The sequence below is a fragment of the Platichthys flesus genome, chromosome 7 (genome assembly GCF_949316205.1).
Source record: "Platichthys flesus chromosome 7, fPlaFle2.1, whole genome shotgun sequence".
Lineage (NCBI taxonomy): Eukaryota > Metazoa > Chordata > Actinopteri > Pleuronectiformes > Pleuronectidae > Platichthys > Platichthys flesus.
The window spans coordinates 12,252,179-12,277,217 of record NC_084951.1 but is presented as its reverse complement, the minus strand read 5'-3'; the positions used below and the strand labels follow the sequence as shown (position 1 = coordinate 12,277,217).

General features: G+C 44.3%; 1 protein-coding gene across 2 annotated transcripts in view; it reads left to right on the top strand.

Moving 5' to 3' along the window:
• Window positions 1-22,568: 22,568 nt before the first annotated feature.
• Window positions 22,569-25,039, top strand: part of prdm16 (PR domain containing 16) — a 170,293-nt gene continuing 167,822 nt past the window's right edge. For both annotated transcript variants that reach the window (XM_062392558.1, XM_062392557.1), the window contains exon 1: window positions 22,569-22,839. In XM_062392558.1, the coding sequence (XP_062248542.1) occupies window positions 22,803-22,839 (37 nt within the window). In that variant the 5' untranslated portion in view covers window positions 22,569-22,802. The remainder of the gene's footprint in view (window positions 22,840-25,039) is intronic.

Below are 25,039 nucleotides of genomic sequence, written 5' to 3'. Positions count from 1 at the left end.
TGTCTTAATGTATTCTCTCTTTTCAATCCCAGACTGACTCCATGATGTTGAGACCAGGGCTCTGTGGGTGCTGCACCACACCTCTGGCTGTTGAGAGGTCGTTGTCGTGCTGCAGTGTAGAATGAGTCTGGTGCCGATCAGATGGCTCCTCGATGGTGTTGCCCAAAGGACGAGTATCCAAACGTTTGGCCTTGTACAATTGTAAATATCAAGGTGTCCACTTAACTACAACACTAGGAAGTTAGTATTTTACTGTCAAATTAATTGTAGTTGAAGTATTCAGCACCTTTTTCATTTAGTTATGTGTTAATAGAACTAAAGGATTTTCTTTTTGTTTTAAGGTATAAGGCAGTGACTGAAGCATGTTGTGTTAAACATCAACAGTATTCAGGGTCAGGCAGGTTTTTCTTCCCCCAAAACAAGCGTGACATGTTCTTGTTCTCGTTTGTGCCACATCCTTACAATATACAATTGAATCTGACAAACATTTGAGGGGAAACACAACCTCGTTATTTCATTTAGTGACTTGATGAAATGGAAAACACAGTAATCCAAACATGTTTACTGTGTTTACTCCCTGTAATCTCTTGGAGAGGAGATAATGTTTCTGAGCAGGACTTCTGTAATCGTCAGTGGAATAACTCAAGAATGCAGTAACCTGGTCACCTCCGACTGGGCTCCAGAAAGGATTTTCCTTTCCTCTTTTTTTTTTTCACTCTGTCTGACTGCATATCATGTTTAATGTAATAAGAAGAAGCATAATCAAAACAACAGTCATTCAGCCTGAACTCTGGTGTCGAGGCTGCGGCTAGACAGGAAATTGATGTGGAGAGAAATGGCTCAGTGGCAAACTTTCACTGTTAACTCAGCCATGGGTGCACTCAGCAAAAACTGGTCTCCACACGGGCAGTTTGAAGGTTTTGCCAGCCAGTGCTCCCCTCAGCCACGGCGTGTTCACACCTCGCTGTCTCCATCCACCTCCGCTCGCTGATAATCACAGAGCAGGTCTCTCCGTTTTTTACACTCCATTCCCTGCACTCTCACTTGAGCTTTGGCCAGGAAGGAGCTTTCACGACTCAACTTGTGTGGCCACCCGTCATTTGAGGCTGACTCCAAGGTTTTGCAGGAACTCTGCACAGCTAGTCTTGGGTTTTCCACAGACTTTAGGAAATGAGAGGGGAGAGAGAGACAGAGAGTGTGTGACACAGAGGGGAGAGAAGGAGCTGTGTGGAAGCACACAAACAGAGAGAGAAACCTGATTTATTATCACCAAAAATCCACTACAGATGTCAGCTCATATGGATTCTCTCTCTGCCGCCAATTATAGACACTCACGCAAAGATCTGCTTGGCCCCAGACTCCGCCTCTTTTTGTACACACATGCACAAACACACTACCCTGAGCTACAGTACAAATACCTGTGCATTTATGTCCACACATCTGCAACACACACCGACTTGCACAAACAATTTATACTTGATAAAAATCACGATCCCCTATCATAGCTGAAATTGATGGCCTTTCACATGTCTGGATAATTTCCCACTGCTCTCTGTGCAATGGATAATGAAGATGTCCATAAAAAGCATTAGTGGTGTGATGTCAGCAGTATTACTCCCCTGAAAGGTCTTTGCCCTCGAGCTTTTTTCCTGCTGCTTGTTGTTCCACTGCGTCCGTCATTATGTGCTATTTCGAGTCGTTACTGTAATCACCAAACCATCCTCTGGATTTAGCATAATCTGTCTGCAGATTTTTGGATTTCATTGTTTAGAGGAAGGAATATGGGAACTTGATAATGGCCCACATAAATCATGTACGGGAAACATGACTAAAAGGCTGTTTTTATCCAGCATTGTCCAGTGTGACTACATAATCATAGAGTCAGAAAGAATTGTTTTATGTTCAGATTGTTCAAACCCTGGACCCGTTCAAGAAAACATCGACTCTGACTGTGGCTTGGGTGGATTTAAGTCAAGAACGACACAGAAATGGGCAGAAGCTGTTACATTACACATAGACCTTTTCATTCCCTCTACATTTTTAAGTCATATAACAGATAAATTCATGCTTTTATTACTTGTTTTCGTTGGGATCCACAACTGGCTGCTGCAATGAATTGTGTTCCGTAATAGAGAAGTTACTATTCTATTTTGTTCCTTTGCCATTTTTACTAAATAATCACAATCTGACCAATATTTAATATAAGCAATCAAAATGTGACATCATGTCTTTCAGGGCTTCCTGAAAGACATGATCTTGGGAAAATAAATGTAAAGGAAATGTAACTTTTAATTAGTGTCAGAACTGCCAGGTAACTTTCACTGACACATATTTTGTAGGATCCCCATCTTCCTCTGTTACCTTTAACACATGATTACTGTTTTGATCACACACTTAATTTGATCTGTTTTATTAAGAGCTGTTATCTCTCTCTGATTTGGAAGCTAAAAAATAGCTAAGGATATTAGCAGTAATGCTAGCACAATGACAGCTACTGGCAGACACCACTAGCAGATTTAAAAACGTGAGGAATTAGAGAACTTCAAATCAAAATTTAGGAGGTAAGGGGAGGATTTTGGCAAACGCATGCAAGCTCACGTTAGGTTACTTTGTGGGAGGGCTAATATCTTAGACACAACAGTTAACTGGCCTTGATCCTGACAGATACTGCTTATTAATTACAAAGTAACTATTATAAATTTGTGGAATTCACCAGATCTGGATTACTGTATCCAAAATAAGAATCAATATATATATATATTCTGTTTTTGTGATGTGTTTCTGAAAAAATCTAAATCCCTGTTGCTTTTGAAAACTCACCTGTTAGTCAGTTTTGACTTTGTGCTTTTTAACTTTAGAATCCTGGATCATGTTAAAACTTTAAAACTTCTATGGGGGCAGTTTGATGTCGTTGCTGACAAAAGTCTTCCGATAAAGGTGGCATATGCAAAGAAACTCTATCTTCTATACCCTTTCATGTCGGACTGAAGGCTGACTGGATGTTGCGGTGACTCACCAGCGCCTCTTGAAGTGATTTTACGAGGCAGGATTAGCATGCTGACTTCAGCAGATATCTTTTTCCCCCAAATGAATCACAGTTATCAAGGGCTAGAGCACAGCTAAATGGCCACGCCGTTTGCTTTGGTCGGCACATGTATCACACCCAGATGTACAAAACTCAAAGTGAGTCATAGCCTAAACCACATGGCAAGTCAGCCATTTTTAATTCCGTGGTTATTTTTGTCGATTTCCAGGCATGGTACGGTACATTGACACACATAATTAATTACACTTACTTCCAAATCTGTGTCTGTAAACATTCATGACGAAATGTTGTTGAAAGATTGCATTTATGTTAAATGTCTTGGCTTCACACCTCTGTGTTATATGATCATAATTCTACCGTATCTCTACTATAATATTACCTCAGAGTAATAAATTACTAGATATACTACAGATTAAATGAACCAACACAATACTTTTTACTCCATTGTGACTTGGACAATACAACTGCTCACAATCCACCCTTCGCATTAGGAGCTACAGATAATGAAAATGTATTTGCCTGTGAGCTTATTTCCAGAAGTTGACAAGGTAACAGTTTATTCCTTAATATTAGCAAATTAAAGGTTTTCAGTTGCCTGTAGCGTAACGCTGAACAGCAGTCTACTCTCTTCATGTCAATAAAAAGACATGAACGAGTTGAGTTCTATAGTTTTGCACCATGTTTTATAGCCTAAATGTCCTTTGATATCCTCCTCGGAGGCGCATCACGTTTGTACTTTGACATTTTCAGACATTATACCAGGGGACTGGCCGAAGAAAATCAGGAAAATATCTGCAGCTAATGAATCGGACATTTGCATTCTGTCATGCAGCGCCTCCGGAAAAAAATGTCCAGAGTTCAATGCATGTCTGAAAGCAGTTTTACTTAAAGTGAAATAAGGAGGCTACAGGTGTTTCTAAAGGCATTCACAACTTTAATCATGTAACAACACAGCGTATACAGATCAGTCATTTTTATGTTACTGGCTCCTTCGGACGTTTTAAAATCACAATTCAAGATTTGGTTAAAGCACATTAATTCATCCAGTGTGTAATTGGAGATGTAATGTGATTAATGAGCAGTTCATTGCTGCTACAGGTGGCTGACCTTATGATAAATGGTATGCCCGGTGCTGTGATAAATGCAGTGCAGTGATGACACAGTATTAGCTCTGCCATCCTAATCAGAGGTTAATATGTTGGTTTATTCTAGCTTAACGATCCATGGGCTAAATACCAAAGCACAGTCTAATTAGTATGTTTATGAGAACACTCTCAATTTGATAGACGACCATGCAGCGTTCAGCGCCGCTAGCTAGCACGACTAGCCTTAATGTAAACAGCCCCGGTGTCCAGCTCTCTGGGACAGACCTGGTACTAAAAACATTTACGAGATCAAGATGATGGTGGGGGGCAAGAATGATTTGAGTGAGTGTGTGTGTGTAGGTGTGTGTTTGATAGGGGACAGTTTATAAATTGCTCAGGCAGGTTTTCTGCTGAGTAGAGTGCTTTGGTATTGGTGTTGAGTCTTGTTTTTTTTTTTTTTTATTATTATCTTGTTGGTGGAAACAGGCTGATGAATAAATCCCTGTTCTGTTTCTTTGTCACTCTTCCAGGGAGCCAGGCCAATATCGTACGCACACGCACGCATGCACGCATGCATGCACACACACACACACACACACAAACACACACACACACACACACACACACACACACAAACATACAAGACACACATACACACATATCGGTGAAATGTCCCTGTAGAGCCCTGATGTGGGTTGTCACTGCAGAGCTTCATTGGGAAAATGTTGCCATCAGATTCCAAAATATAACGTGAGTGAAGTTGATTTTGTTTGAAGGCCATTGCCGTTTTTCAAAAAATATTTAACATCACTGATGTTACCTGACTCCTGACTCAGCATACTTTTCTCATTGAAAACACGCCTGATCAGTTAACTCTTTTTTAAGATAATACAAAAACAGTTATAAATATTTCCATTACAAAAGACCCAAAGATTTTTGGCTGTTGTGCTTCCATGATTTTTGAATCCATCAGGATTTTAAAGGACTATTAAGAGTGGATACTCCCACTTTGCTCATAGTGTTTAGTGTTTAGTCACAACTGAGTGAACGTCAATGATCTGCATGGGATTTTCAGCTCAGACCCCCTAATTAGTTTAACATTAGCAGCCACAATCAAACATATGCTGTTCTCGAGTAGGGGAAGTCGTAAACCTCAGTATTTACTTTGTGCTCCCCTGTTTGCACCATTAAAAGAGCTAATTTGAATGGTGCCTTCCCCCCAATTGATAACAAGTGTTTTTAGGACTGTGTGTGTGCACGTGTGTGTGGGCAGAGCTTTGTTTGACTTCAAACTTTGAGAGAGTGAACTGATGCCACTATTAGGCCTAATTTTAAGGCCAACTCCGTCCCCTTTGAACAGAGGAAGTTGTGATACTTGTGTTAAACAGCTGTGCCACAAATATTGATAATAATGATAATGATCGTGTCATTAACTGTCCTCCTTGTCATCTGAAGTTTTCACCTCTCAGCCCATCCGTCATTCCTGAGACACAGGCCTCTGCCTCCTAGCCTCATCCAATCTTACACCCTGACACCTACTGAAATCTCATCCAATATCAGCAGCTAATAGCTCAACAGTGACTTACCCCCTCGGCTGTTTTATGACTGGCATTTTTTATGAGACCACAGTGGGCCTTCCAGCCCCGAGAGGTCAGACGGCTCGACAGCAGCGGTCAGAACGAATGGCTCATTTCCGAGCCGTGGCTTGATGGAGAGGATACAGTTCCAGTGGCCCTTCCTCCACAGCTGTTGGTGACAAGACACACAACGACAGAGCAAATCTTTAACAGTGTGTCAAACCACTGTCTGCTATGGCCCTACTTCATGAACCGAACACCGAACAGGTCGTTTTGAGCTGTTACGCAAATCTCCTCAGAAGTCACAGTTCACTTAAAGGGATCTCTTCCAGTATAACTAGGGAAAGGTAGCTTAGGTTTAGCCACTCCCAGAAGATGTGGTTGATTTCATTTTATATGGAGTGACACAATGAGTCGGGACGGGCTACTGCTGAGCTCTCCATGTAAAAGGCAGCCATCCCATCTGGAGGTGACTGAGTCGGATTTATATTGGCCAGCACTGGATAGCTCTGCTGTCGTCTTCTATATGTTCATAAGGAGAAAGAGGCAAGGGAGGAGGAGGAGGAGGAGTGGGTGTGGGTGTGGGTGGGTGGGGGTGGCATTCTGGCTTTCGCCTTGTGCTTTTTACGAGAACTCGGAACAAACCTTGTTGGACAGCCCACTCGCAGATCAGGCCCCCACAGCTATAGGATATCTCTGGTTTCCATCACAAGGAAATACTCGCGCGCACGCATGCACGAGCATGTATAAAAGTACAATTATACACACGTGCCAACAAATCCTTGCAAGTACGCACACACACACACACACACGCACACACACACTCACACAAACATAAACACAGACTTGCTTATGTGTACAAGTGAAAACTCTCCCACACTCACTGCCGACCACAGTATGAGTCTCAATTTCGTATCAAACCGTTTTCTCTCTCTCTGTCTCTCCATCACACACACACACACACACACACATGCACACGCACGCGCACACAGTGTGCATGGAGGGTCTGGGAGCAATCAAATAGCTGCACTACACAGCCCGTCTGAGTCCAGTTTTCCTGTGCGTCTGCACCCATGTACCAGCGGTTCCTCCCCAGCGCTCCAATAAAACCTCACTAATGATCCCCCTCGCCCCCCTCGTCCACACCCCGGCTCTGGCACCCGGCCTGTAGATGCACAAACCAAGGGGCACTTTACGAGTCGAGCGGCCGTCCTCACCCGTGATGTCATCTGCAGCTCGCACTTAATCCCGCCAATCCCCCGAGAGCGGCCAGCCAGACGCACCAGAAGAATGCAGCTGCTATTTCTACCTTCTTTTTCTCTCTCTCCCCCCCCCCCCCCCCCACACCCACCACCTCTCTCCATCTCCTCTTTGCTGTTTGTTTGTTTGTTTGTTTATTCCCCAGGCAGTAAAGAGCGGTGCCTGTGCGCCACACACACTCTCTTGAGTCTGTGGGTGGATATTTTTATAAAGGGCTTTTCCCAAAACCTACTGCCTGTCCAATTACTGACACATTAACTGCCTCTCATCTGAGGCAGCGAGCGGACACTGACTCACTGTTTTCAGAATGACTCTATTCAAGCAGCATAGAGGGATTATAGGCTTCTCCCTGCCCTCTATTCACAGCTACCTCCATCCAAATAGGAAGTACTCTGACATGCACTCACACCCTGTAAATCTATCACCTCATCTCTCTTCTTGGAAAAAGTTAAAAGGAATATATGATCTACAGGTGATCATTAGGTTTTTAGGTCAGCCACATTGTTTGTATTTAAAGTACAGAAGTTGAATAAGGTTCCATCTGTGCAGGATAATGATTAACCAGGAAAACAAACCTTCTGCAATGTCTTCGTCACTACAGCGTCTGAGGAGGGCGCCCAAGTTGACCTTTCAGCGTTAGAGGGTATTATAGGTTTTCAACAAATCAAAAACAGTAATGAATTGTTTTTTGTTTGAATATTAAGATACTTTAAGTAGATTTGTTTTAAATGATGAAAGCAGAATAGATGCTTCAGTCCATGGGTGGAAACTGTGTATATATTCATTACAGATTCAGTACCACAGGTCACAGTGTGATGTATGGCTGCTGTCGCCCAATCAGCTCTGGGAAATGAGCACACATACACAGGCATGCACGTTCAGTCACACACATACACACACACACACACACACACACAATGATCTGTTCTTATGCAGACTTTTTAGTTAGTAAACAGTAATACCCCCTCCAGAGAGGTTATGTTTTGAATGTGTTTGTTTGTTAGCAAAACAAATACACAATACGTACTTGACTGATTACCGCAAAATTTGGTAGAAGGATGTGGTATGAGCCAGAGAAGAACCCAGTAAATTTACAAATACACAACGAATATAATCCAGCATAGGCAGTAAATTATGGGGGTAGTGACCATTTACTCATTTGAAAGGGATCAGTTCTGAAACTTAGACAAAATATGTTAATTGCACTGAAGCATGTTTTATGTCATGGACATTTACACGAGTGTGATTGTGTCCCCAAAAGATATTTAGAGGGTTAACAGAAAGTCGTTTAAGGTAAATGTTTAGAACTGACTTGTGACCAACATTTACTTGACTACATTGATCTCAGTATCTTAAAGGACGGTTTATCGCAGCCATCGCTGTGGTTCACACCTTTGTGAAATCTCTTAACGGTGACTGTGTGTGTGAGAGGCCGCTCAGGCCGGAGGACACAGGTGACCGGCCTTCACTTCCCCTCCTCCTACCTCTGAAAAGAAAACAAGTCATAAACCAAAAGGGAAAAAAATAACTTCCTCAGCTAAAGCATCCACAGGGTGAATGGAGAGAGGGAGGAGTAGATGGAGCGAGAAAGTCCATTAAAAAGAATGACGGCCACAAAAAAGGAAGAAAAAATCCCCATGGCAGCACACAATGCCATAGCTGGGGTTAAGTGCTAGGATTTCAGTCGATGGGGGATTTGGGGGTCCCTGCGTTTTTAAGCCTCTGTCCCCAAACCTCGCCTTCATCCCACCTCCCTCCCCAATACGCTCTTTCACTCTCTCTCTCTCACACACACACACACACATACATCTCTTCCAGATCTACCATCTCTGCCCCTCCTTCCCCAAGTCCCAGTCATCTGCCATAATCAGAACGATGATATACGGGCCCCATTAAAAGAGAGGGGCTGCTGACATGCAGGACAATAGCCCCTCACAGTGTGTCCAGGAAGCCTGCCCATCCAGGTGCACTCTCCCTTCCAGCCAGAGGCCTGCCGCTCTCCCTCCTTTTCTCTCTCTGTCTCTCTTTCTACCTCTCTCTCGCTCCCCCTCTTTTTATCCCCCCTCGCCCCGACCCTCCAAACTCAGTGTGAGCCCATTGAGGGGAGAAGCGGAGGAAACAGGAGAGGAGCAAATGGTGAGTGGAGGAGTTGTGTGGGGGTAAGGAGGGCTTTTTGAAGGTTTGAGATTTGAGAGAAAGAGAGAGGAGGGTAGTGTCGGGGATGGAGGGGTGAGGAGAGCGAGGGAGAGGGAGGGAGAGCTCAGGTGTGTTGAAAAGAGAAGAAGACATTTGAGCAGTCAACGACGGGTGTGTGTGTGGGGGGGGGGGGGGGGGGGGCGGGGGGTCAGTGAGCTTGAAACAGTGATGATAAAAAAAGTCTCCCCTTCCACCCCGGGTGCCTCTCTGCTTCTGTACCTTGCTCTCTTTTTCGCTCGCCCTCGCTGCCTACCTGACCTACCGCAGCGCATCACGGGACACGGGGGGGGGAAGGTCGAAGCGAGGGGGAGGGGGAGGAAGGGGTGACGGGACAGCGCTGTTGGTGACAAGGGGGAGGAGTGCATCACTGGTCGCCCATCAGCACATCCTCACTCACAGCCATCAGCCTGTCAGTCAGCAGGTAATTTAGACACAAACATGCACGCACACACATACACACGCACACACACACACACACACACACACACACACACACACACACACACACACACACACCTCTGTTGTTTGGTGTGTTTAATGTCCATTAGCCTTTAGATTAATTCTTTACAATGATCAACAATAGGCTTAGAGAGCACATACTGCTACAACAATGGTTCTGGTTATGGTGCAGGTCCAAATATACATAAGAATACAGTTGATGCTATTAAAAAAACATTATTAAAAAGAGCGTCAGTGGTTTTTTCCAACCTGTGAATAGACAGTGCTGTGCAACTGTAAGACGTCATGTATCCACCAACTTAAATCAAGCATTCTCCCCGTCTGTACTGGGAAAGCCAGTCTGCAGTGAACCATTGAGGCTTATTGTCTCCCCCTTCCTCCTCAGTGGCTCGTGGCCTAGACACTGTCACCAATACCAAGGGCCACCACCGGACCCCCGAGAGCCTCCAGGGTCCACTGCACAAATCCACCTCCTCTCTCTGCGCTTGTCGCTTAACTCACACAGACTGTCCTCGCTCGGCCGTCTGTGTGGTCCCACTCCGAGCTTCAACAAAGAGGAAAAGGAAAAACCGTAAAGAGCGTTGACGGATCTACCTGAGATTATCTTCCTTTTTCTGACGGTCACCCTTCCTGTCTCTCTGGGAGAGATTCAGAGGTGTGATCTAGAAATTAAACTAGTGTGTGTTTGTTGTTTATTTTTGTCTTGTTTTGCTCTCAAACATCATAGGTTTCTCCTCTATAACCCCCAAAGATCTGAGATCAGCATAGGTTTACGGGTTCTGTGAGTCTCAAGCCGTTTTGCTGGACATCCCCCCCCCCCACATCCAATTTAAGGGCTGTCTCCTTCGTCTTCGGCCAAGCTGCACTCGCTCACTGTCCCTTGCCTCCAAGTCCCGGGGGGGAAATGAAAGCTGGTTGGGGAGATGCAGTCAACAAGGTGGTTGGAATTTTAATGACTGGCTTCTGCAGCCTTTTCCTCTCCTGCCGTTTTGGCACTCAAATAATGATCCGGCAGGCTTTGCCATTTGGCACCCACTGACATTGCTCGCTAAAAAAAGGTGGTGGACAGAATAAAGGGCAAGTCCGCCACACCCCCTACCCACTCTCCGATAAAAGACATAGCTCATTTTAATTACAGCCAAGGCAAAACGGCTTGAATAGCACATTTTCTCCAAGGTTTTTTTTTTCTCTTGACTTCTTATACTTCTCTTTTAGGTCTTTGCACTCGTTACTTTTTTCACTCATCTCAAACACATTCATGTGCTAATGTGTAGTAACGTGAAAAACAACAGTCATAATGTACACATGTAATTACACACACACATGAAATATAGGTGACAGGCCATCAGTGGCAGACATTACACGTTCCACAGAGCAGAGAGGATTCGTCACGACCAATCAGAGGAGCCAGTGGAGTTTGTTATTGGAGTGCTGATTTTGGAGCAGGGGTGCTCGTACACTCAGCGGTAGGTAAGGCTGATGAAGTCCTGGCTTGTTTGTGTGTGTGTGTGTGTGTGTGTGTGTGTGTGTTTGTGTGTGTGTGTGTGTGTGTGTGTGTGTGTGTGTGTGTGTGTGTGTGTGTGTGTGTGTGTGTGTCTGCAAGTGTGTGGCACACTCCGTTCATCAGGCCTCTCTCTGCTTCTCTTGAAGCAGAACAGATCATCTGGATAAGCTCACCCAGTGGCAGAGAATCCCCCGTACCCCCCATTCCCCCCTACACACACGTTCACATTTATGCCTATATTGCACGCCTCTCCTTCTTCCTTCCTCCATCTCGCCTGCCTTGATCTGATGTTCTGCACTGAATGGAACAAAGACAAGTGTGATTATTCTTAATTCTTGGTCTTTTCTGTTTGCCTGCTGAAGATGAAGGTTGCAGAGTTTCTCGGTGCAGACAGGTCAGAGCAGGACTGAGCTGATCAGCAGCTGATTGAGAATTTCAGCAAACAGATCAGTTTGCCTGAAACACTCTCAGGATTTGTTTCGGAGATATGGTCATGTACACACACAGACACACACTGTTCCAACATATACTAAATATGTCCAACATTCAAGTTTATCTGTTTATGTATATGTATATTCCAGAGATATTGTATGATAAACCTTGAGGTATTCCTTCTTTCCAAAATGGGTTTAGAGCAATCTGCAAACAAACTCTTCCCTTCCTACTTTATCCCATAAACACTTCCTCAGACGTCCAGCTTCCAGTGGCAACAAAGGTTTTATTTATTTTTTCCCCTCGTAGTTTTCCGAGATGCAGTACGATGAGCACAGTCATCGTTTTGGGGTCTTTTGCTTGTTTCGTTGTAAAATCAACAGCCAACATCAAAAGATCAGCCTGATTCCAGACAGTCATGGACTCTAGTCCACAGCAGACAACAGGAAGGTGTCAGCTGGCGTTACCCATTTATTTTCAAAACCATTTTAATTTGATCTCCTCCTCACTGACAATCTCAAGTGTTGTGGTCATGATGTCATCAAACAGTTTAGCATGACTGCTGAACTGTTTGACATCAAGAGAACAACACTAACAAGCGGCTGTACGAGGCCACAACACCGATGTGGTGACTGATGGTGTGAGTCGAGAACAGCAAATGAATGAATCATAAAACATTTTTTTTTATTGTAGTATTCGTAAATGTATCTTCAGCTTCTGGGGATCACTCAATAAAGAGACCTAGTTTGAAGATGTCGTGAGGCAGTGTGGGATCATGGGAGTTGTTGTCTTCACCGTCTTTACTTGCCCCATAATGTTCTTGTGTCGGTTGGTTCGGCGACAGAATGGGAAGGAAACGGCAATGAATAATTATGAGCCATTACAAGTGACCAATATAAACAGTGGGGAAAAACAGCCCACTGGCTAACTGGTCTCATATGTTGTTTGCCTTGGAAGTTATACAAAATACTCTCTGGGTTTGAACACTGTTGGAAATAGTTTGGATTATATAAATGAAAAACATGTATGAAATAGGTCTAGTTGATTAGACATTTTAATGAAATTTTGTTTACATATATGTTCAAGTTAAACAGACCACAGTTTTGTGAGCTGTGCTTTTTAAAACTAGATAGTCACCCAGTAGAAATACACACCTCATTATGTAAAGATAGGGATTAAAAAATCCTGGATCAAATCTCAAATATAAATGTCTCTTTCTTGGCCCATGTCCCATTCTTGCACTGAATATCATGGAAATCGTTTTTTCTGTAATCCCACTGAGAACAAACCAGCAATCAAACACGTGGATAGGGGTGACAACATTACCTCCTTGATGAAGGTAATGAAACCATTTTATTGGTGATATTTTTGAGATAATTATTGGAGAATAGTTTTTTGGTTTTGGTTATTTACATGAATTGGCACTCCCCTGTAGTCACCTCATCCAAGGAGGCTAACGTTTTTGCCTGCGTCTGTTGATTTATGAGCAGGATTATCCCAAAACTACTGAAACATTTTCCAAAGAAGAAGGCAGATCCAGAATTGTGATATGTTTATGGTGAGACATGTTTAGTGACCTGATATTAATGAGTCTGTAATATTAGTTGCAGAACCAAATCCCAATCCGGATCCAGCGGGTACAATTCTGAGCAGACCATCCCACAGGAAAAGCTGAGAGGTGCCACCATGACCCCAGGCCTACAGGTGTGTGTAAACCCAGTCATCCACATACTGAAGCCCCAGCAGTTGACAGACTTTAGACGTCCCACAGTAGCCTTGTTCCAACTGACAACCACAAAGGTTACACTGGATGGGTAACAACAAAACATTATTCTCAGCATGTGTGCGATTTGATGGTTTGGGGAATAAATCCCCAAAACCGAGTGACAAGTTGTCCAGTTTTACCACATGGCAAATGTCAGTCGGGGACATATATGGGCTTATGAAAATGGCAAGCGAGGACAGGGGGCGTATCGCGAATCCGATCATCCATCACACTTTATTAGCTCAACCACAGAGACGGAATCTTTCCTGTCTCTCCATGTGACACATTTGGTCCACAGATGAGCCCCATTGTAAAACAAGCCATTGGATGTTAACAGAAACCACACCGCCGGATAAAGTCCCTCCAGTGATGAGCAATCTGCATTGGTGTGCCGGGGAAACGGTCTCGTGCTGGTGTCTCACTGAGCCACTGCCATTCAGAGCTCTTCCTCAACCTCATCTGAACAAATAGGACTTTAATAAAAATCGCCCCGGAGCTTGGCATGCTACATTTTGACATGCAGGCTTATTGTTTTTTTTTTGAGGTTTTTTATATTTTTTCGTTGCCCAAGTGGTAACAATTTGAAGTCAATAAACTCGTCTCCTTTAAAATGCCTTGGCTTCAAAAGAGTCGTGTGGGTGTTCTGCACGGCGGTAATGGAATTGTTAAGCTTGCTCAGGGATTTGGCAGGAGGCTCCCTTCGGAAAAGAGTGGAGGATGACAACCTGTTAAAATCCACTCTTTGTTTCTCTCTTTCACTCTCATGAATAGGTAGCACAGGGAAACATGCAGAAACATAGGGTTCATATGATGAACATGCTTTTGTCACACACAGTAAAGACAGTTCATTTCCTTTGGTATACAAATGTTTACCTTCAATAAAGCTCCAGATGCAGAAACGTTAGTGATGGTGTGCCCTGTGCTTCGGACCGCTCTCGCACAGAAGCTATTTCTGTTATAGAGGCAAAGTCAGTAGAGAGAGAGAGAGAGGGGGAGACAGAAACAGGCTATTGTGCAACATGTGTTTGTGCGTCTGACACAGGAGGGCAGTCTTTCAACGCTTCCCTGCATCTGTGGAGGAGAGCAGGGCACTGTTAGGGTTGCACTCTACTCTCAGGCCTGGGCCTCTGCAGCTGCAATGATTCTCTAATATGATGTCAAGTGTGTAATTAATGGATCATGTTTTCATTCCTTTATCGTCATCATCTCTGCTTCTGTGCTTGGCAAACAACCTTCACCCGGAGTGTGACTCGTGTTTGACTCTTTTGCCGCTCGTTGCCAGATACTTTTTTTAGAAAAGCCACTTCCATCCCGGACCTCCTCCTTTCACCACGACGACACCGCCTGTCCCCTCCGTCAACCTCGTTTCAGCCACCAGTGCTCACGGCTCCAGCTTGAGCCGTCACAAGTGAAATGGGTCCAGAGTCAATATTTATCCAGGTTGTGCCATTTCAGCGCTCCCCGTGCCCCTTCGACAAACAACATGCACTTCTGATGCACGTTCAAATTCCTGCGTTTCTTCCCCCTGTGCCTCTTTCTTCCTTCAGCTCTCCTGCCGACTAATTATTCAACCCGTCCCCTTTGTTTCTGTAGGTGAGCGTTAACTCTTCTCTGTGAACCCCCCCCCCTTCCAATCCACCCACAGGTGCAGGGGGTGAAAAGAGATTTCGGGGAGCGGGGTGTTGCCGTAAAGAGGAAGTGGTGGCAAAACCCCGGGAAGTGCTGTTGTTTTTGATGTGTTGTGCCGAAGTCCCAACCAGCCCCCACCTCCACCTCCATATCCACCATAGCCCCCCCACCCCTCACCCACCCCCTCCACCCATGGCTTTAGCTCCTATTAATCATCCTGTCAGTCCGGCAACACACACATTTTGCTTCCTCGCCATGGACACACGCACACACACACACACACTGTGCAGCGAAAACAAACAAATAAATAATGTAGCTGGTCACTGCCGGGCTACAGGAGTCTGAGGGGAGAATGAGAAAATAATCTCTATGGAAATGGAAAACGGTGCAGCAGAGCTGCCGGGTTTGTTTGCCATACTTGCAGTGTTTGTGCTTCAGTGGTTGAAAAACCTTTATTGGCCTTTGTTGCACTGTTTGGTGTTTTATTGTTTGTTTCGGGCTTACAGTGTAAGTGTGCAGCTCGGTGTAAGTTTTTTATTTATTTTTTCTTCCTGTTGGGAAGTCATCAGCTGCTGCAGGGGGAAAAGGGGCTAAGTTGAAAATGTTTGACTCAGAGTATACACACCAGAGTACTCAGAGGCACTGCACTGTGTTAGTGTGTGTGTGTGTGTGTGTGTGTGTGTGTGTGTGTCCGTATCAGGTTATGTTTCAGTCATATTTCTGATTTGCTGGAATCCCTCAGAGTGCCCCTTGGACTGAGGGCCGGCCTGCGTACCTTGGCAGTGGAAACATTACTGAAAAGCAGATCAGTTTAGCATGGGGACGTTAACAAGACGTGGAGATGTGGGGAAGGAGACGATGATTCCGCTACAGCAAATTAATTATATAGTCCAGCAGAATGAAAATGCATCATTACGTATGACATATCCAGTAGCCTATATGTCCACGCTGCACATTAGCATTGATTTTGCTCCACAACTGGGTGGAGCAAATACTTCACCACTGAGATTTTCCCATCCCTCCTGCTAAGCATTTTTACGGCTATGTGTGTGTGTGTGTGTGTGTGTGTGTGTGTGTGTGTGTGAGTGTGAGTGTGAGTGTGTGTGTGTGTGTGTGTGTGTGTGTGGTGTTGTGGGGCCCCACTATAGCTAGCTGCAGTGATGTCACTCCCCTCATACAGTTTTATAATACATGAGGGCAGTTTCTGTGCTCCTATAGTGGGCTCTAGAGCTGTTACATATTTTCCATATTCCTGAAACAAAAAAAAATAATATTGTTGAGTTACCGAAACATAGACGTTTGGCTTATTGTTATTCTTTATACACATGTTTGTGATATTATTTTATTTGTGACTTATTAAATTGACAATTTAAACAAATTTGAATCAATATAACTGACACTGTACTCTTGTCACATTTTAAATGTTGTTGTGTGGTTCAGTGGTCTAGCTGCACTTGATTGTAATATGTATTTAGTTTAGTAAACAGACCTAGCCAGCTCCATAGTCCCTTGTCACTACACATTTCCCTAAGCCCCAAGTGTGTTATCAAAGCCCAGTAGCAGTGCAACCGGGTCACTGAAGCTGGTTTGATGAGAACAAAATCCCAGATCAGATGGTTGCACAAGGTGAGAACACAACTCTCAGGTTTGGACCTTCAAGGGGGTTCGTTTCAAAGACGAGAACCAGAAATCGCAGAAGCCGTGGCGCTTCAAAGGGCTGCTGAGGGCTGGCAGACGGCTCTCCAGAGTCCTAACCTGCCGCCATGCCAGGCTGCTGTGAAATGGACACTTGTGGGCTCGGGCCTGTTCCGTCTGTCCACAGTTGTTAATGATAACATGCACCGGCCTCAGCACCCGACGCTGCCCACATCAGCCTCTTGTAACCTGCCAGCTTGCGTGTATGTTCTTGTGCTGATATACTTCTGCACCCGTGTTTGGTACCTGAACAGCTGTACACAGCAGCAGCCTTCATCTCTGTCGTTGCTCCCTCTTTCTTTTTTTTTCACCTTGGATTGAACATGAGACCTCAGACCTCATTCCAACATTTGATCAGGTTTTCTCTGTGACTAGTGATTTGATTCAAAAAGGAAACTGGGGGCTATTTTTTCATTATTCATTTCAAGGAAGTTGTAGTAATCTTTTGTAAATGGTGAGTTAGACAAAAAGGGAAATAGTATAGATCATATTTGCCATATTTCTTCAAATTCCTTTTCTGAAAATATATTTTGCTCTCAATTGTAAAATAATTTTTTATTATTTCACTTTAATATTGATTTCACAATATTAAAAAGAATAATCTTACAGCTACATATTTTTTTTCAGTTTGCCTTTAGTGAAACAACTTATGTGAAATATTTTTTAGAAACGAGCAGGCCCAGAGGCCTTTAGGCCCATCTCACTGTCTGCGTAAATATGTGCGCAAATACACGTTTTCTCCGTTTACTGGGCAGCTTCCATGGCTGCACCAGTTCCCTCTCCTTCCTCCGTGCGTGTCACTGAACTCACACAAACTGTGCGCTCTTTCGGCTCCAGTTGTAAAATATGACAGGCTATTTTCCCCCCACCGCTGCAAACTAAAAGATTAACATTGTGATTCCCAGTGTCCCAGCAGACAGCGTGATTGATTACATCATATTAAGGTCATTTCTACATCGGGGTAATTTTCACTCGAGCCTCCAGGCGATATTTTAATGTGCGTTTGTTTGGCGAGGGTGTCGCTGCTCGCTCCTCTGATCTGCGGGGAAATTGATGGCGACATTAACGAGCGATTAATTAAAAACAACAGCATTAATGATGGTGGGGCGGGAGGCGCTGCGTGTGCTGAACAGCTTCTTTTATTTTTTATTTTGGAGATAGACCTAATTCCCACTCACGTTTAGTCCGACTTTGCATATTTCTTATTTACCTTTTGCAAACTGATCGTCAGCCGTGATTTCACTTGTACTTTGTCAGTTTTCATATGTGTTGCTTCAAAATCAACATGACGATTTATTTTGTGATAATTTAATACTAAAATCACAGATATTCTATCTTGTCATTTTAACCTTTGCCATTAAATACATTTTGCAATATTAGCGGAAAAAACAGGTTGGATAATGAAATATTTTCTACAATTATAGGACAAACGAAAATGATTACATATAATTATTTGTTTATGTTTTGGCCTGGTCAATAGCAGGTATGAAAGCAGTGTTCCATACTGTCATAAAGAATCATTTAAATATTTTTCATCATAGAGGTGCTGATTAATAAACATCAATGTAGCCTAAGAATAATATAAATTCATAATAAATGTGTTCCCCAAAATATAACCTGACTCAAAAGATCCATATTTATTATTTATTTTAGATATTTTTTTCTTTAACTGCACATTCTTTCATCGATTCATTTCGAATCACCAATCTGTCTGATCGATCAGCGGCCCACACGCCACGCGCATGTGTTTGAATCATTGTCTACATCGGCCATATATTCTTAATAGCTTTCCAGATGTGGACTGCCGGCAGCGCATGGCTTCCTGCGGTGCGCCTGTATCGGTGCAGTCGCTGCCCTCTCACCTCTTCATACTCCCGCTATCAGTAGCCCGTCACGTCCCTGACAGCATGTTAACAACGCTGCCAAAAGGCCCCAAAAGAAACGTCTTGGATAAGCGCTCGGTTTTCCCATTTTCCGTAGACGCACAAGGTCCTGAACCCAATTAATGGCTAATAATTACCAAGGCAACTTCACTGTGACCGCGTGTGGGGGCTTCATTAGAGGAGAGGAGGGTGGAGAGCCACTCCAGACTCACACCTCACTACAGGAAGGAGGAGGAGGAGGGGGGGGGTCTAATTCTAATTGATCAGCTCCTGTGATCATGGTTGATTTGCACTTATCGATCTGTGGCAGAGAATAAACAGTGGTGAAGGGGATTTCTTTCTTCTTTTTTTTTTAAATGTGTTTGTCATTTTTTTTCCAAGTCTGAGATGATGTGCGAGCCCTCGCCCCCTCCCTCCCACAGGCCCGGTCACGTACAGTGGCTTGTGCGTGCGTGTCCGCATGAGCCTGCGCGCCTCCACGCATCGTCCCAGCTAGTTGCCATGTTTACGCTCCCATTACATCGACTGCGGCGGAATTACAGTTAACAAATTCACAATGCTCCCAGCGCCCACAGAGGGTCCCGCTGCGGCCGTTTGAAGTCCCCCGGCCCGCCTCGTCCGCAGGCCTGACCCAGAGGTGCTCCGTTTCACATATCTCATGTGCGCTGATGTTATCTGCGCCAAACGTCTAATCCAGGGACCCGGAGCCCTTTCCAACGCGGATAAAGCTTGGGTTTCAGCAGCCTGTGGTGTGTGGGTGTTTGTGCGTGCGTGTGTGGGTCCCCTTGTGTGTGTGTGTGTGTGAGAGGGAGGAGGGTGGGGGGTACAGTCACCACGGTCTGGCCACACCAGTCCACAGTGTTATAAACTTGTGTTCACCCCTCCCCCTTCTGTGCATTCGATTATTTGAAATGAATAGCCACTGGTACCTGTACCTCTTGTTGTCATCAACGGATATCTGGGAACAACGGTTCTAAACTCGCATGAGAATGAGATTAAGGAAACCGAACCATTTTTTGTTTTACGCAAATTGTGTCCACAAATTACGCAAATTGCACAATTAGCCTGAACATAAACAGGCCCCAGCGGCTGCAGACGGGCCCTGGTATGTTATAGGGAGGTGTATGTTCTGATGTGTGGGCCATGCAGGAGCTGCCACAGAGGTCGCACTGCAGTGTCCGTCCTGCAGGCGCAGTGAACACCAAGTTCAAGAGTAAACGCACATTCGTAAAATAAAGGCAGCTTAACAAACGGATCCTGATTCCATTCAGTTTATTTAGCTGCAGATTTAATTCGTTTATTATCACATTCGGTTGATTTCGGACGTCATCTCCCTGTCTTCGGTCTAAATCGACCGATGAATAAAACAGAGGGATCAGCGCAGATTCACAGCAGCAGCACACCTCTGTTCCGGAGACGGAGGAGGATCAGCGTTGCACAAGCGGTAGAACCCCCCCTCCCACAAAAAAAAAAAAAACAATTGAAGAAAAGGAAATAGAAGTCACATTTGTGGAAAACAAATTCTACAAAAAAAAAAACAAAAAAAAAACGCGAGGTGTGTCTGCGCAGCCGTTCTGCGTCTCCACAGCCCCGCTACAGGTCGACGTTTAAATGACGCAGAAAAGTAGGCTATTCCCTCGAAGGGCCAGTGTCAGAGCGCAGCACCTTTATTCTCTCTCTCTGCGAACAGTGAACTGGGCTGTTCTGTGCAGAAGGTGCTGCACGATGTGGAATCATGTGTCCGGCCCGATGTGCGAGGGACACTCGGAGGCCTGGCCTCGTGTCCCGGGCGGCTGAGGGAAAGGATGTCGACAAACCTGCGAGGGAAAGTTGTGCTGGATGACTTCCCCTTCTCAGGTTTTCCCTCTGACTGAAGCTGGGTGAAGGACGCGGGATCGATGAGGACGATCGATTATTGATAGCTTGTCACCATGCACGCCCCCACTCCTCCTTCAGTCACCAGGGAATAAACAGAATCTTTGTGCACCACATCATTTATTATTTGTTTATCGACCTGCTTCCATTTTTTTTGTCCGTCTGCGCGCAAAGACGGTGCAGCTCATCTTTAAAATAATAAAATAACATTAACAATAATTATTATTATTACACTGACAATTGTGCAGGTATTTAACGATACAACCACCCCCTCACACTTCACACTCATACCTCACATGCTTCCATTTATGCTGGATTAGAAAAAAAACGTACCATGATGCCAATAGCAACTCCCTAATAAACAGATAATATATGCTAATTGCCGCTGATCATTATTGATTAATGATCACTTCATTAATTTGACTTCAACTCAAGGGAAAACATCCCAAAGGCAATTTGTTTCCAAAATAGACTGAGGACGTGTTTGATGAACTCGAGCCTTTATTCATATCAGTTATTTGTTGCTTCGTGCGCTTCTTAATAAACAACGATCTGAAGACCAGGGAAATACTAACAATAATATTAAGAATATTACTACTACTAATAATAATCTACGCATGGATTTGAACCCCCCCCCCCCCCCCCTCCATAGAAGTGTAGTGTGACTGGTGTGCAGAGAGCTGGTGCCGCTCCTCCCATGCAGCAGACTGCAGTTGCTCCATCACCACCGATCTTTAATAGGCTCCAACATAGAGCCGCCTTTATTCAGCCGAACCAGACGGAAACCATTCCCATATGACATGTAGGCTAAAGGCCCAGGCACCACATGAATGTGACGTCCGGCCCGCCACCACGCAGCACTCTAACGGCACTTTATTACTTGGTTTAATTATCTAGTAAATAAAGTCTTTGAAAAAGAAAGAAGGTTATCAATTATTATTTCGGTCAACAAAAATAAACAGCGTCAATTTACCAGTATAATAATAACAATATGAATTATAATAATAACTATTATTATTGTAATAGTCATTAGTATTATTAGAAGTTTGATAGTCATACATTTTTATATTTTTTTAAATATGCAAAATTGTTGCAGGATAGTAAACCTATAATAAAAGTTTAGTTATTTGTCCTCATAAAAATACATTACAGGCCTAAATTACAACTTCGATATGAACACAAAAGTTAATAAATCTAAATCAAAATGCTGCAGAATTCTGATTTTGTGAATAAATGCATGAATATAAATGTATAAATTACCTGTTTGTTCTTCAGTCTGTTGGAATCACGGGGTGCACACTAATGCCTAAAAGCGCTCTCCTTCTGCCTGCAGCAAACAAACAAACAAACAAACAAACAAACAAACAAACAGGTGCCAAAGTCACGGACACACACACGTGAGTCCTCCGGTGTGTCCAACTTCGCGCAGGTAGCTTTACGCGGAACAGTGGCGCTGAAACAAATGAGCAACAAGCACTTCTCCCAGAAATAAAGTGCCACAAATAAGACTGTGGATATGAACGTGAACGTCCCCCCCTTCCCCCGGTGCTGCTGGTGGAGCCTCCGCGTGCATGTGTCAAACAGCTGCTGGCCGCTGCTTGTCCTGAGGGCAACAACACGGTTCACACACACACGCACACACACACACACACACACACACACAACCAAATCATACTAGTCTATAAGGTGCAACTCTAATCGAACCTTCCACCTTTTTTTACGCATGCATGTGAATTAATGACGTTTAAAAATAACCTGCAATTAAAGCACATTCACTGGCAGAACACGTGATGAATTATCAGCTGCATCCACATACTATACGTTTATCTCAAACTGCATGTGCAGGCTACATTCTCAAATAACCGTATTTTGTCAAAACATTAAAACATTTTTTATAATATTGATAAAATAATGTACATTTTCTTTAGTATATTTCTATGAAAGGATCCAGACTTCAACATACCTGTGTGTCCGCCGCCGGTTGCAGAAAACCCAGTAGTCGAAGGGGTAAAAATACAAGAAGGTGCTGGCAGGAGCTGAATGGGGCGGGTGGAGGTTGGGGGGTGTAGGGGGTGAGAAGGAGGGGGGGGGGGGGGACGATGGCAAAGGGGGGAGGGAGGGAAGGTGAGATGGCGAGGAGAGAGCAGGAGGAGGAGGAGGAAGAGGAGGAGGAGGGGAAGAGATAAGTGATCTAAAGGGGAGACGATAGGACAAAAAAAGTGATGATGATGATGAATACATTGGAAAGTTTTTTGGCCCCGGCGAGGGTGTCAGATTGAATGGCCTGTGCGCATGTGCGAAGGTGTCCTAACTGACAATGCTGGTGAGATGAAGATAGTGTTGTTGCTGCTTCTGGGCTCACGGAGGACGACGAGAGGAATCTACAAGCCGACAAGATGAGATCCAAGGCGAGGGCGAGAAAACTGGCCAAAAGTAGGTCTTCTGGTTTCTTCTCCCTGCTTTTACTTCTTCTCGCTTTGTGCCGCCGGTCTCCGAACTCTCCGGCTCGGTGTGTGTAGATGTCCAGCGCGTCCTTGTCATTTGTCATATCCTTTAAAATAGAAGGGAGGAGGAGGTGGGGGCGACGCGTATTTTGTCCGCAGATAAGTTTTGCGCTGAAAGTGTGTCTCCGCTCCGGGCTCGTGTCCGCTGCTGCGCTCCTGGCTTCGCTGCTTTCCCCGGTGTCAGAAAGTTTCATGTGTGATGAGAATCGCCGCTGGCGCTTTTTACTTCCCCAAAACCTCTGCTCCATCTTCTTATTTGCGCTTTTCTATGGTTCGGGACGCACAGAGGTGTCGCAGAACCGTGTCCCGAAAGTTACCAGGAAAGTTGGCGAAATGGATAGCAACTTTTTTTTTTTTTCGTCGTCTGTAGAGCAGCTCCCAGTCTTGTGAAATCATATCCCCGGCTCTTGAAATAGTGGGCGCTGTGGCACTGCTCTGCTGCAGAGCTGCTGCTGCTGCTGCTGCTGCTGCACAGCGCACGCCGGGCTGTGCGCACTCGCCTGCACCCGGAGACGCCAGGAGGGGAATTTAGAAAGAAAGAGCAATGTTTTAATGCATTTCTCTGAAAAGTCGATCCTGCTTTAGCCGCAGAAGATATCGCTGTACGCGGCCACTTTGTTGAGTCCCTGGGCCCTCGGACTGCAGCGGGCTGGTTCCTCCTCCAGGGAATGCCAATCAATAATGCGTCTTGTGCAAGAAGGCGCCCATACCACAACAACTACTACTACTACTTACTCAGTGGACGGCTGCTCGCGTCACTCGGGGAAATTCATGTATTCCGTTTTGTGGACGATAGCACGTTGTTGATGGAAATGGAGCGTGTTGTTTTTTATTTTGTTTGACATTTGTATATTGTTGCTGGGGCTGGTTCAGGATTCGCGTCTTTAGTTTTTTGGCTGTTGCATGCATGCACTTTGTTTTCCACGGCCAATGATTTGGTTCACTGTTTTTGCGTATTATAATTATTATGATTATCCATTCATTTGAAAGTCGATTACTTTTTAACACAGCCATTTATGCAGGCCTGTTCGTTATATTTTATCCACAGTGACTTTTGATTTACAGTTTGGTAAAAAATGCAGAGCTAAAGCACGAATTTTGCCATGTATATACAATACATATATTATCCTATTAAAAACCAATTATTTTAAAATATAGCTGTCATTGTTTTTGTGCTGAGCAAACTTGCTTGCATGAGTACAGGCCTTTAAAAACTCTGTAACTTTGCCAAAGCCACTGGCCTCCGATCTTAAAATTAGACATGAGAAATGACTCGAATTGCCTGTTCACATTTCAGACTGAATGCGAAATAAATATTCGTGCACAGCTTCTGGAGCACGTTATTTGAAATGAGCCTCTTCTTTCAGTGAGTTTAAAAAAAAAATGTAAATGTGATGGGATTTTTGGTTTTCAAGTAGGCTCGTGCATTTACATAATAATAACAATAAAAAGCAGCACAGTCATATCTTTTTATTATTATTACTCCTGCATCATAGGTGCACATGGGTCAAGTTCCCGTGTAAGTTTGAGACACAGACAGACAGGAGGAGAAAAAAATGGAGGACAAAAAAAAAAGAAAAGAACGAAAAGCGGCAAAAGATTACTAATTGGGCCACTTTGTGAAAATACTTAAACATGTGGAGGATCCTGCTTCTGCTCGGTATAATTACACTTGGTCCTGATCTCTAAACAGCCCTGATAGTCTGTTGATCCGGGTGCTAATGAACACAAATGCCTGGCTTTGTGGCTCTGTCTCACCGGACCACTGGAGCCTCTGCAGCCCACAGGCCTCCTCAGGATGTGTGGTGCTGCAGCAGCGGTTCATAGGAGAGTCAAAAAATAATAATAACAGCATTCAAAAGCATACAGGCCCCCATATTTTGAATACAACGCGTGGGAATTTATTCCACTCGACTTTTTCTTTCTTTCTTTTTGCTCCCGCTTAGGTGAAACTCTCGCCTGTGGCTGAGAAGAGGAGGCCCATAGACAAACATGCACCACATGCTTTATCATTGTGTTATTCCTCCTCTCGGCAGATTGCGCACAGAGACACACGTTAACGCCGTCGAAACGTAGACAATCGATATGGACACGTGGGGATTTTATTTTTACATGCAGCCTTTAAGCTT